We start from the raw sequence: 13841 nt of genomic DNA, 5'->3' as shown, positions 1-13841 counted from the left end.
AAAGCTGTACAAAAATCTGACTTGTTTTATGATAAAGTGTCTGTGAATAGTGTATTTTAGGGGGAGGCCTAAGAGAAACACTTGTATAACCCTGCATGCGTGTTTGTGATTCCCTGACTCACCTTCAGCTGCTCCTCTTCTTCAAGGTCCTTAAAAATTCCAGAATGTTGGTCCATAATGAATCTTCATCTTTTATATGACACAATAACATTCACCACATCATCACAAACACATACACAAAGTGTGTTTCTTATCTAGTAACTTGTGTGTCTGTGTAAATGGTGTAATATCACTCTCACCATCTCTTTCTCATCTCTAGAGTAGAAATTAATCCAGCAGAAGAGAGAGAGAGAGAGAGAGAGAGAGAGAGGCGGAGTATGTAATGGCAGGGAGAAAGAGAGAATGGGAGGAGATAAAGTGAGAGTTGTCCAGGTAAATTTAGGCAGCCATGATTGTGCCAACACTATAAAAATTAAAAGATACTTGAGGCAACATTTTGGGTTCCTCAGTTGCCACACTGGTGGAACACTCTGGAGATCAACCGCGCACCCTTCATGTTCTCTGAGACTTATGAACTCAAAAACACCTTCTATTTGGCCATATTTAGTTCGAAATCACGTCACACATTATAATGTCTTCCTGCAAGAACTCTAAAGACTGTGAATGATTCCTTGAGTAGCCCCATCATAAGATAAATGCTTTAAAGAGATAGTTTACCCAAAAATGAAAATTCTTTCATCATTAACTCACTCTAATGCCATCCCAGGTGTGTAAGACTTTCTTCTGCTGAACAAAAACAAAGCTTTTTAGAATAATATCTCAGCTCTGTAAGTCCATACAATGCAAGTGAATGGTGGCCAGAACTTTAAAGCTCCAAAAGGACATAAAGGCACCATAAAAGTAATCCATATAACTCCAGCGGTTAAATTAATATCTTCAGAAGCAATATGATATGTGTGGGTGAGAAACAGATCAATATTAAGTCCTTTTTAATATAAATCTCCACTTTTGCTTTCACATTCTTCTTCGTTTGTTTTTAGATATTTGGAATCTTAAAACATTTTGCCACCTACTGGGCAGGGAGGAGAAAAAGGACTTAAATATTGATCTGTTTCTCACCCACACTTATCATATCACTTCTGAAGATATAGATATAACCACTGGAGTAAATAATGAAAGAATTTTCATTTTTAGGTGAACTATTCCTTTATCCTATTCATTTACTCAAGAAACCGCAAGATATATTGTATTTCAAGTGCCATAAAGTGATAGTTCACCTAAAAAAAATTACTCACCCTCATGCCAACCCAGATGTGTATGACTTTCTTTCTTCTGCAGAAAACAGATTTTTTCTTTCAGCTCTGTAGGTCCATATGAAATGTGAATGGGTGCCAAAATTTTGACACTTCAAAAAGCACATAAAGTGTGCATAAAAGTAATCCATATAACTCCAGTGGTTAAATCCGTATCTTCAAAAGTTATATCTCATTTTGGGTGAGAAACAGATCAATATTTAAATCAATTTTTGCTAGAAATTCTTCTCCCTGTCCAGTAGAGGGTGCATGCATGAAGAATGTGAATCACCAAAAACACAAAAAGAATGTGAAAGTGGAAATTGACTGAACAGGGAGGAGAATTTATAGTGAAAAAGGACTTAAATATTGATCTGTTTCTCATTCAAACCTATTATATCGCTTCTGAAGACACTGATTTAACCACTGGAGTCTTATGACTTTTATGCGGACCTATGTGATATTTGGAGCTTCACAATGTTGGCACCCATTCACTTGCACTGTATGGACCAAAAGAGCTGAGATACTCTTCTAAATATCTTCATTTGTGTTCTGCTGAAGAAAGTCATACATATCTGGGATGGCATGAGGGTGAGTAAATTATGAGAGAATTTTCATTTTTGGGTTAACTATTCCTTTAAGGCTACTTTAAAGGTGCACTCAGTAACCTTTGTATTTGTGTCATCCTGGACTTACAGTGACACCTAGTGGCTTGGATGCAGCATAATTTAAAATCAATAGTTTTCAGTTTCAGATGCCATTGTAGAAACTCAGTATTCACAGTCAGCCATGATTACTTAAATCAGTGAGTTAAAGTGTCAAATAAAAGGACAGTTACTGAGATTACGTAATTAGTATTCGGCTGGTCATGGCAGGCCCCATGTGCAGACCCTCTCCGTGTAGAATAAAACAGCTTTTATAAGGTTACTGGTATGACTGGAGTCTTCATTTTAATGTGAGTGGTCATGATTTCGTAGATATATTGCAAAGTTTCAATTCATGTCTTTAGGAGTTAAACATTTTTAATGAGGAAAAATGAGTGAACGTTTAAATCTTCTTTTAATCTTGGAGGATTTCTAGAGGGTTCTGCTGTTCTGGCAGCTGAGGAACCCCAAATGGTACCACACCAGTGTAGGATGTGTAATTGGATCTTTTGTTGGTCCTGGAACAGCATTCCTGTCTAATAAACATAACTTAAACCCAAAGTTCAAGCCCTATCCCTAACGAAACCCTACCCCTAAAATCAGAGGGAAATGAAAGGTTAATAAGAATATTGTTTTAATCCCCAAACCCAGCTCTAACGAAGCCACTAAAATCTGAATGGCTGATAGGAATGTTGCTCCTGGACCTACAATGATTTTGGTCCTGAAATACACCTTACTTGGCAAAATCACAGCCAGTGTACATTTAGCAGAGAAAGAGTTGCATTTTTTGAATTTTCAGAAACTGTACAATGGTAACACTTTACAATAAGGTTAAATTTGTTAACAACATTAGTTAACATGAACAATACTTTTACAGCATTAATAAACCTTAAAATTAATTTCAACATAGTAATACATTTTTTAAATCAAGTTGTATATGTTAACATTAGTTAATGCACTATGAATAACATGAACAATTGTATTTTTTTTTTTACTAATATTAACAAAGATGAATAAATGCTGTAAACAATATATTGTTAATTGTTTGTTCATGATACCTGCATTAACTTATGTTAACGAATGGAACCTTATTGCAAAGTGTTCCCAATTTACTAGTTGCCTCCACCCCTCATGTCTCTCCAGTCACAGAACAGTGAAGGCACTCTGATCTGTTACCTACTATAATTAATGTCTGCATTTATACAGATGCACACAGTCAGGTAAGGCTCTAATGGGAAATTATGTGAATATGCTTCGTTCTACTTTCTGAGCAGCATATTTCTCCTTGGATTGCTCTAGACCCAGTGTACCAAAAACAGCTGCTCAGCTCTGCCAACTCTGAACCCAATGGACCAATCAAAACCTATCACTGTTCTAATTCTTGAGCCCAATGGATCAATCACAGTCATTGTACTTACATTGTAAGTCTGAAAACCAGAGTCATAAGAATAATCTCAACCTCTCAATACACGAGAATCCTCTTTAGAGTAACAAAATGTCTCTCAAATAATTTACAGTCTAAAAACAAAGAAGAAAGGAGTTGCAAAATGTTTATTTATATACACGTTCACATATTGTTCATATCTGAACAAGCGGATAGAGCCATACATTGCCAAAGGCCGTTTTTTTATTTTATTATGATTTTACAAAAAAATAGAAACCATTGAAAATAAAGATAAGAGGTGCTGTTTATTCAGAAAGTATAAACTATAGACACAGAAGATTTGGCTAGTCATGTCCAATTTTACTACCTCAAGACAATATGAGAATATTTTATTTAAACTGTCTTTTGATGATATGCATTTTAAGTAACAATTTCCCACAGATCATTAAAGAATTTAGGCAAAAACTTACATGTAGCAGGAAGAAAAAGAAATCACAATTTTACCAACATATGCATCTGATTCCAATACTGGGGTAGATAAATGTAGCCATATTGGCATCAAATGTATTTCAGAAACAACAAGCAGGTATTTAAAATATGGAAGTACATAAAATGTACAATTACTAAGAAATATTACACTCAATATTAGTGATCGACCGATATTGTTTTTTTTTAATGGCCGATGCCGATATCCAGAGAGCAGGGTGACCGATAGGCCGATACAATGCCAATTTATCACACAATTTATTAAAGTAAATAACAAACATAAAATTGCTAGAAAATGAATAAACTCTTTTTTAGCACTATATTTACTCAATTTCACACTAAACCAACTTAATAATATAAAAATATAAAATAATATTGTATTTAAAATGGTAGATAGCAGTTGATTTCTGTTTAGTCATCAAATTTTAGTCATTTATTTGCACATTAAGTAATTGTTAATAGAGTTGAAAGAAGGAAATAACAGTACACAGTAGTCCAGCAACCATGGATGGCATGTGCGCATTAACAATCGCATTTTCTCAAAAAATACTGAATCAAACCAATAGTATTTTCGGTGCTTAGTGAATAAGACATTTCCTAATAGCATACGTGAAGCGCTTTTACTTTGAATTTGCACACACATGCGGATCCAGAACGAGCAGCAATCTCCACACAGTTTAAATGGCCTGGATCACCTTCTTGGATTGTCACGGACTGACCGTCATGATTTGTGAATCAGAGGAACTTTTGATTCTGATCCTGAAGTTTTGATTCTGGCTGATAGAATATGCGCTTCAGAGGAAGATATTAGATGAGCGCTCGACGGGAAGAAAACGCTGGATTTTTGTGAGGTTCGTGAATTACATCTGTTTAAACGAGATATGTGCATATTTGCAAATGGTAGGCTATATGATATTAGTTTTATTGATATTTGCCTTTTTATCATTAGACATATTAAAAGTTAAAGGGAACTGTGAAGAGAGGCTGATAGAATATGTGCTTTAGAGGTAAATAAATGAGTGCTCCACAGGATGCTCGATCTGCTGAAGTTGTGTGAGGTTGGTTTATTACATCTGTTTAAACGAGATATGCAGATATTTGCAGATGGTATATGATATTAGTTTTATTGATATTTGCCTTTTTATCATTAGACAAGACAGTTAAAAGTTACAGGGAACTGTTTAGGAGAGAGGGAGAAGGAAACAGGCGAGCACTTTAACATTACGAACTCAAAGGTGTCTGCTCTGATATGCGGACTGTTTAAATGAGACTGTGTTGCAGTCTATTCCATTATATAGTGTACTTTTATTGTAGTAACAAGATGGCACATATCAACAAAACAAACCGTGACTGGTTGTTTACATGTCTCTATCGCTTCACATGCAAGCAGTCGATTCTCAGCTCACTTAAGAAACAAATCGGCCTATGCTGATAATTAAAAAATTTAGAATATCGGCCGATTTATTGGCCTCAGCGATATATCGGTCGACCACTACTCAATATCTTTTATTAGGGACTGAAAACATACAGCAGCGCCCCAAGACTACTCTAATAACAGCAGTGTTACTGCATACCGGTGGTTAGAGTTTGGTTTCAGCATGTTCGAGTAGATAAGGAAAGCTGCGCGCACGCACACACACACACTCCCACGAGTGCATTAAACTTACAGAAATAATGAGGCCATTTCTTCCAGGATTGAGTTTCTCACACCCAGACAGGTGCACATACAATACACACACACACACACACACACACACACACACACACACACACACACACACACACACACACACACAACAGCCCTTTCTTCTTACACCTGGTCTCTGAGTTTAGCCAGTCTTTGAGAGAGCTCATCCTACAGTGAAAAAGACAAAAGTTATAGTAGATATTTGACATGTCTGAATAAGAGTTCCATTAAGAAATTTTGGTGCCGGCCAATGTCCGGGAATACAGTTTGCCAGACAATTTGGAAAAAATACAGGTGTTTATTTTGCGCTTCAATGGACTATGCATAATAATACAATCAAGTCAAATGAACGATAAACTTTTGTTCATTATAGCTGCTTTTTCATTCAAAATGAATTTTATTTTTACAGCCGTCATAGAATTAGCATCTAATTTAAATTTAAAAAGCATTCAACAGGGGGCAAAGCAAAAAACGAACCTGCAATTTGGAAAGATTAAACCTCCGTGGCAGCGAAGCGCTGTTATCATTGGGATGGCATCACACAGTACACTTTTGGTATTAATTAAAGGGGTTGCTGATGCATTGTGTTAATATTTTTACTGGACATTGTGTCTGACAATGTTTGTATTTGTCGGACATTAGAATATTTTAATGGTCAAAAACTGGTAATTGGGGGCCTGGGTAGCTCAGTGAGTAAAGATGCTGACTACCACCCCTGGAGTCACGAGTTCAAATCCAGGGTGTGCTGAGTGACTCCTGTCAGGTCTCCTAAACAAACAAATTGGCCCGGTTGCTGGGGGGGGGTAGAGTCACATGGGGTAACCTCCTCGTGGTCGCTATAATGTGGTTCTCGCTCTCGGTGGGGCGCTTGGTGAGTTGTTCGTGGATGCCGCGGAGAATAGTGCGAGCCTCCACCCGCTCTAGGTCTCCACAGTAACGCACTCAACAAGCCACATGATAAGATGTGCGGATTGACGGTCTCAGAAGCGGAAGCAACTGAGATTCGTCCTCCACCACCTGGATTGAGGCGAGTCACTACGCCACCACGAGGACTTAGAGCACATTGGGAATTGGGCATTCCAAATTGGGGAGAAAAAAATTACAATAAAAAAAACGTAATTACCGGCTAATGGACACCCTGGTTTGTATGAGTGTGCGTGTTTGTGTGTTTTAATACCTGTTCTGCAGATGCTACACTTGTTCCCACTGATCCCGTCTGACCTTGAGGAAGCTCCATATTGAGGTCCAACCTAAACACACAAGTACAGACATTACATATTTATATCCAATTAAAATTGGCTATAATTATTCCCATTTCTCTCTGAATATTTCTAATTATTGTTTTCTGAATTAATCAGCTTTTTTATATAATACTAAATAGTTTAGGGACTATATGATATTCAACAACTGCATTAACAACATCTAAAATCTCAGTATTGTACATTTTAAAAATATCTTACCCAGCCTCATCCGCCATTTCCATCATGAGAGCATCAACTTGACCCTGTGGTGTGGTCAGTGTTGTGGTGCTGCTCATCGTGTCCTCCATCTGAGCTGTCTGTACATCCAGAGTTTCAAACTGTCGCTCAAACTTATCCATCAGGCCAGAAATCTGACCAATCAGAACACAAAGGACAGACATCACAAATAAGGACTGATCACATACTGCAACAAACTTTTGATTGTGTCAGAAAGCTGACCACTGAAAACACTTAATCTCTAAATACTAAATGTAAAGCAAGACACAGAAGCATTGCTCTCTCCCTTCACCTTCTCAAGGTTCATGCTCTTCAGGGTTGCATCCATTCCTTTCACCACCCCAGCCATGGACTTAGTGACCTGCAAAATAAAAGTTAATATTAAATCTATTGGATCCATAATTTAGTTTGTCTGGTTTAACCCTCCTATTGCGTTCAGAGTTCACACCTTTTGCATTTGCGGGTCAATTCTGACCCGGTGGAATTCAAGCTTATAAATCATTCATAACCCGATGGTTTTCATCTAAAACTATATTGTAAGTCATTAATAGGTTCTTTACTGTTCATACGTGTAAAAGATGTTAACTGACAAATATAAAAGTTATTAACCAATAAGCCTTTTTTTTTTATATATAATAAAATGTAGAAATTCTTTGACATTTCAAAATATACATTAACTACAGCAAAACCAGTGATACATGCTAAGACATCTTTTTATCAACATTTCTGTGAAATTTAATATAATAATGTTATATTTAGATAAACATCTAATGTAAGAATTACAAGTAATTTTAATGAATTTCCTATTACTCATAACTGCTCAATAGGGCTGCACGATTTGGACAAAAAGTCATATTGCGATTATTTTGAAAAATATTTCGATTACGATTTGAACTGCAATTAAGACAATTTTTATTTTATTTTTTGTTACTTTTTTTCACATGGTCAACTACCAAAAGGCTACTGGGGTTTTCATACTTGAGTCCTCTTAAAAAGAACCTTTTTCAATTCACTCACAAACAAATAAATATATATAAACAGTGAAACAAAGAAAAAACATATTCAAGTCTTCTTCATATTCAACTGTACCCATCCACTGTGTACCAGTTTTTGTCTCAGCCCACTACTTATCATCATTACTTTTTGAAACCCAGTCAACTCAAATATTAGGGATGCTCCAATCAGGATTTAACATCCAACAAGTATCTCCATTTTCTTTTCATCTAATCGTCCAATGCTGATCATTTAACTTTTAATCAGCAGCTCTGCCTAATCTGGTTATATGTAAGCTTTCTGCTCAATGTCACTGTTAACTGAATTTCCCTGTTGGTAATACCATAGTTGTTGCCAAGCTTTTGCTGTCAAAAACACTGTTGATTGGTTGAATAATTAAACAAACACAAGATATTCCATTTTACTCTTCACTCTAGGCCTTAAAAACAAGTAGGCTTATACAAACTATTATCTACTGTATATAAGATAGTACTAAAGAACAAGGCTTAATGTCAAACGGATAATCCATTGGATTAATTAAATTTAAAGTGAAAGTTTTGGTTAGTTTGTCACCATTTAATTTATTTTTATTCATTATTTTATTATATTTCATTTAACAATGCAATATATTATAGTATCTAAATATTTTATATAGATTTATTATATGAACGTTCCTTTTCATTTTGTTGGATGTTGGTAATATTAGTTCTGCTTTCACTTGTTACCACTGGGAGTGTAATAAGGGAGACACGTTCTCTTGTGAGGTAAACTTGTAAACAAATGACAGGAGAATTGAGGAATGTTTCTGGACTCTGCAGGTGATACTGTAAATGCTGTTTGCTCAGCAATCATTTAATAAAGATGTTTGAATTATACCCCATCTTGTATTCTGCATTATTATTATTATAATACCCGTGCCTGGCGGAGACTGAGATGGTGCTACCGCAGATGATAATAAAAAAGGCTTTACGCAGGATGCGCTGGTTTAGTGTAAATAAAGCGCTTGGTGCCACAAAAGCAACTTCTGAACACTACTGTTACTCTAAGCATGAGATGGAGTTGTGGAGCACAGAACCGCTCTGAAAACACAGTAATAATGCTCTAACTTAATACAGACTGGACAGAGCAGTGCAAATAAACTTTGAAGTGAGCAGACTATTTATTTATTTAATTAATCCGTAGCCCTTTGAGATTTAATAATCGAACACGGTCATATCGCAATTTCGATTTTATTTCAATTAATTGAACAGCCCTTCTGCTCAATAGTTATGAAACCAACATATTATTTTTCAACAAAACAAATGTACAACTCAAGTATACAACAATAATACTTCTTTACTATGTTTTTAAGGAAAATCGATTCTATTTACTTGCATGAACTGCCGAATGTTGGTGCATGAGTATGCTGCAAGCTGGTTCGGCATCAGATGGCTGCAGAGTAAAATGTGGACAATTTCCTCTTTCAAGCCCTATTTAGACTAATGTGTGCATGAACTTTTGCTCTCGTCACACCCCATTAGACAGTAGTACCTTTGACTTCATTTATTTGTTATGTTTGTTACATCTGTCATGTCTGTTTTGTACAGGAATGTGTGTGTCTGTACGTGTATGTGTGTTTGCATATTTGTAAACAAGTTGCAGTGAGAGACAAAAAAGTGTGTGAGAGAGAATGGGAAAGAGGCTAAATGTAAGTGAAGTGTTTACAAATAAAAATCTAATTCATAGATGTTCAAAAAATGTACATAATATCATGTGTAAAGCCACAATTGATGCCCGGGTCTGTGAATGCAAAAGATGTAACAATTTTTTTTAAATAGTTACCTCTCATAATTTTTCCCCCTAAAAAATGTGAAAAAACAAAACAAAAAAACAAAAACACATTACATGTATTTTGATAGTCTTTCTTGACAAAGTCCCCAAGTTTGGTTACCGTACTAAAATCTACCTCTCCCAGGTCAAAAATGACCCAAACGCAATAGGAGGTTTAAAGGAAAATAGTCTGTGGCTGAGTTCACATATGCATACTACCATACTGCTCATACTATTTCTGCCATAGACACATATAGCAGTAGTAGTAAAAATAGTATGGGTAATATGCCATTCCGAACTCAGTCTGTGTCTGTGTGTACCTTGTTCATGGTGACTGCTGTCTGTACTCGGGCAGCCACTGCATCCACTCTAGCACTCATTCTGAGGAAGTTCACTGATTGGTTCTTCTGGCGGATGGCGTTTTCTGCATGTATCCGTGCAACCTCCGTATTGCCTTTCTGGATCGCCTAAATAACCAAAACAGAAGCACATGCACCACACTTCAAGAAGGAAAAAACAAACAAACATTTAATTTGTAAAGCAGCTCAGAATTCCATGAGCGAGTATGTGATAATCTGTTGTGTCTACATGCTTTTGCACAGCTAATGGTTGCATTCCAGGAATGGATAGATTCACGGAATTGTATTCAATGTTGAATTCCAAAATTGCTGTTTATATATGAGGGCATTGTTTGTTTGCTTACCTTCTTCACCTTGGCCTTCTCTGCCTTCTCCTCTTTGTCGCATTTCTTAGAGCTCCGCTGAAGTTCTTTGGCTGCAAACTTGAGGTTAAACAAATTCTCTGGAGTTAAAGGTCAAGGAAATATATATATAAGTAAAAAAGAGATTAGGATTCCCCAAATGGCATGAAAAACAATATCATTACACATCGTTACAGACTGAACAAACTAGACCGACAGGCTGGACAGAGTTCACCAATTTACAGGTGGGGACATTACGTAAATCCTACGTCACAATCTTTTACGCTCTACCTGTCGAAATCTGGTGATGTGGGGGAAATATGAGAATCTGAGGATGTTTACATAATCCATTCAGCGAAATATACACGTATCATTTTATAAACATACAAAAACATATTAACAGTACATCGAGTTGACTGATTTAGCTTTCCATTAAAATTCGTTGTCACCCAGAAAGTGGGTTACCGGAATATAGCGATATTATTAAAGCCATAATGTGAGCCGACCTATAAAAACATACTAAAATGTGACAACCGCCTTGTTCAGCCTATAAATAACTCTCAGTAAACGTGTTTACGGCAGGAATCCAAGCGGTAAAGTGAGACTGGACGGGGACCTCCGGTTCGTAAGGATACTTTCCATGTTCGACATAGCGTCCCGGTTCTATCGCTGGTTCCTGTAAGATGAATACCGAGAATGACGGTCCAAATAGGATTCAGATGTCTCTTTGACGAGCTCTTGCGTTTGAAACAGTAGCTGTCCTCTCTGTCTGTTTGTTGTAATTTCCCCGCGTTTACTTCCGGATTCTCTAAACAACTAAAGTGACGTCAGAGTCATGCGCTCAGAACAGAAAACGTCACTAGGAAAGCAGGACACAGAAATTTTACTGGACGTAAAAAAATAAAAAATATAATATAATATAAATATATATATATAAATATATATATAATTAGTTGTGAAGAGATTTTTTATATATTATACATATAATTATTATAAATTATATATATATTATATACATATATTCATGGGCTTTTTTACACTTCCATAGAATAGAGGAGTCTTATCACAATTGACTGATTGTTTTACTCATTTATTACTAAAAACACAACCCAAATGTGTAGAAAAAATGGGAACATAAGAACACAAACTTATTAAATCTAACATAGTCATTAAACAGCCCCAAGCTTTGCCGGTCACAGCATGACAAAAGATCCCTGATACAAAAGGGCCTTTAAAGATGGAAAATAACTGTCTGGTCAACTCCTTTCTGTGTGAAGGGAAGGGCACAGAGGTTGAGGAAATTAATGCAGTATCCTGATTGGCTTGGAACACACTTTTTTCTGCCTTGTGACAGGTGAGAGGGAGGGATTTGGGTATAGGATACCACAAGTGCAGAAGACAGAAAAGTAAAGAGGAGGGAAGAAAGTAGAAACTTTTGTTTCTAAGAGAGTGTATTGAAATCACCCTCTGACACTCCAGAAACCAAACCCAGGCTCTACATCTGATCTCTCCAATCAATAATATTCTGTATTCACCATTCTGAAAACACACCATGTAACACATTAACATTGATCAGATGACATCTATTTTCAGGAAGCATAACAGTCTCTTTAGTCTTTGCTGATAGTGACTGAAAAATACAAATTAGAAATAAATATTACTCTACAAATGGTTTGAGGGCAGCCAGCGTCAATTCACATGGTATCTGAACCAAGGTCCAGGATTCAGACCTCTTAACCTCATACACACCAATCAGCTGCCACACACTTGACATACAAAGTGCAAACATTTTCTTCAGTACTGTTCTACTTACTGTACGATGTAAAAGAATCAAAGTGTATTATACAACAGTGGAAAAATATAAATATTTTTTTTCGTAAAAATAGTCTGAAGTGTTTGTATATCTGAATAAGAGAAGGGAGAAGTGTGTTCTCCTACATTTTCCATAATCCTCCTTGTGTCTGTAGATGAGGCATAATGAACATGATCTGGGAGTATTTAATGCATCTCAGAGGTTTTGATCAATTCAAACACCTGCACCAAAGTGTTACAAAAGCACATGATTCCAACTAGGATCAAAATGATTAGGTTATTGAAATGAGGTAAATATTTACCCTGATTTAATAGTAGAGTCAAGTCAGATAAATTATATAGTAAAAAAAAAAAAAAAAAAAGTGTTCTCTATATAAGCCAGCAAGTTAGAATGATGAAGGAAGTGAGAAATGAGAGCAGCACCATCTTTCTGATCACCACAGAGTGAACGGACAGAATTTACAGAGAGAGAGAGTGAGAAATAGCAAAAGCACCAAGATGAGAATTGAAATATATTGGTTATACAGGAGGAAGGGAGGTTGAACAGACAGAGAGATAAACTGCGGATATGGAGGAGAGTTGACCCTTTACTGCCCTGGACCAGAATAAGGCAGAGGTGACTGATTAGTTGATGGCGTAGTAGGTTTCCATGGAAACCACAGAGAAAAGAAAGCACCACAGTCCAGGAAGAGTCATGAACGTCAAATCACAGAGACAATTACAAAAAAAACAAAACCAAAACAAATCACAAAAAGACAGTACTAAAAACAAAATCCCTGCAGTATCGCTGTAGTGAGTCTGTGTTTGAGTCATAAAACGTCAACGCTTTAAGTCAGAGTGACCAGCCCATAAGATGGCTCACTCTTGCTCTTTCTGTCATTCGACGGACTCTTCCAGAGCGTGACATTCCCAAGTTCAGCGGGTCTGTCGTTGGCCCCTCCTCTTCTGAGTCATCGTTGTACAGAACAGTTCGTCGACCTTGATTGCGAGTATTAACCCGCCCTGACTTTGCAGTCCTTTGATTTGACCTTTCACTTCCAGTTTTTGTTGTTGACGGAATGACCTCTTCGTCGTCTTCTTCCTCCTCCTCTTCCTCAGGCTCCTCTTCTTCCTCCTCAGGCTCTTCTTCTTCTTCCTCAGGCTCTTCCTCCTCCTCCTCAGGCTCTTCCTCCTCAGGTTCCTCTTCTTCTTCCCTCTCCTCTGCTTGCACCTCCACTGTCCGTGCTCGTTTCATAGGTTCTGTTGTTTGTTCACCTCCTTTCCTCTTCCGTTTTGTGTTGTCGACATAGGTGACTTCTGCTTTGCCCTTCTGTTTGAGTTGAGGGGCTTTGCTGTAGTCGTGATCGCCACCATCGGCAAAGTTGGCCATCTCAGCCCCGCTGTCCTCGCTCTCGGACGAAGATGATGATGTGGAGGAAGACGAGGATGAAGAGGATGATGATGAACTGGAACTTTCAGATTCAGAGACTCCTTCCTCTTCTGTAAATGCTGCTCTTGTACGTGAACTTCGACCCCCATTTGGCATTAAGCAGTTGGCATCTGTAGATGCACGAGGA

The 13841-nt window shown here is 37.1% G+C and overlaps 2 protein-coding genes across 5 annotated transcripts in view; both read right to left on the bottom strand.

Moving 5' to 3' along the window:
- Positions 1-3469: 3469 nt before the first annotated feature.
- Positions 3470-11294, bottom strand: chmp1b (charged multivesicular body protein 1B). 2 transcript variants are annotated; one of them, XM_051678233.1, is made up of 8 exons: positions 11109-11294; positions 10477-10574; positions 10094-10240; positions 7264-7332; positions 6954-7105; positions 6671-6743; positions 5603-5661; positions 3470-5570 (listed from the first exon to the last, which is right to left on the bottom strand). In XM_051678233.1, the coding sequence occupies exons 1-7, from the start codon at positions 11122-11124 to the stop codon at positions 5617-5619; spliced, it is 600 nt and encodes a 199-aa protein (XP_051534193.1). In that variant the 5' UTR covers positions 11125-11294; the 3' UTR covers positions 3470-5570; positions 5603-5616. The 2 variants fall into 2 exon arrangements, with proteins under 2 accessions (XP_051534193.1, XP_051534184.1); XM_051678224.1 differs by having other exon boundaries at positions 3470-5661.
- Positions 11295-11550: 256 nt separating this feature from the next.
- Positions 11551-13841, bottom strand: part of brwd3 (bromodomain and WD repeat domain containing 3) — a 36934-nt gene continuing 34643 nt past the window's right edge. For all 3 annotated transcript variants that reach the window (XM_051678058.1, XM_051678050.1, XM_051678067.1), the window contains one exon: positions 11551-13824. In XM_051678058.1, the coding sequence (XP_051534018.1) occupies positions 13118-13824 (707 nt within the window). In that variant the 3' untranslated portion in view covers positions 11551-13117. The remainder of the gene's footprint in view (positions 13825-13841) is intronic.

The sequence above is a fragment of the Myxocyprinus asiaticus genome, chromosome 3, assembly GCF_019703515.2.
Source record: "Myxocyprinus asiaticus isolate MX2 ecotype Aquarium Trade chromosome 3, UBuf_Myxa_2, whole genome shotgun sequence".
Classification (NCBI taxonomy): domain Eukaryota; kingdom Metazoa; phylum Chordata; class Actinopteri; order Cypriniformes; family Catostomidae; genus Myxocyprinus; species Myxocyprinus asiaticus.
The sequence above is the reverse complement of the archived record's forward strand: the minus strand, read 5'-3'. Positions and strand labels throughout refer to the sequence as shown.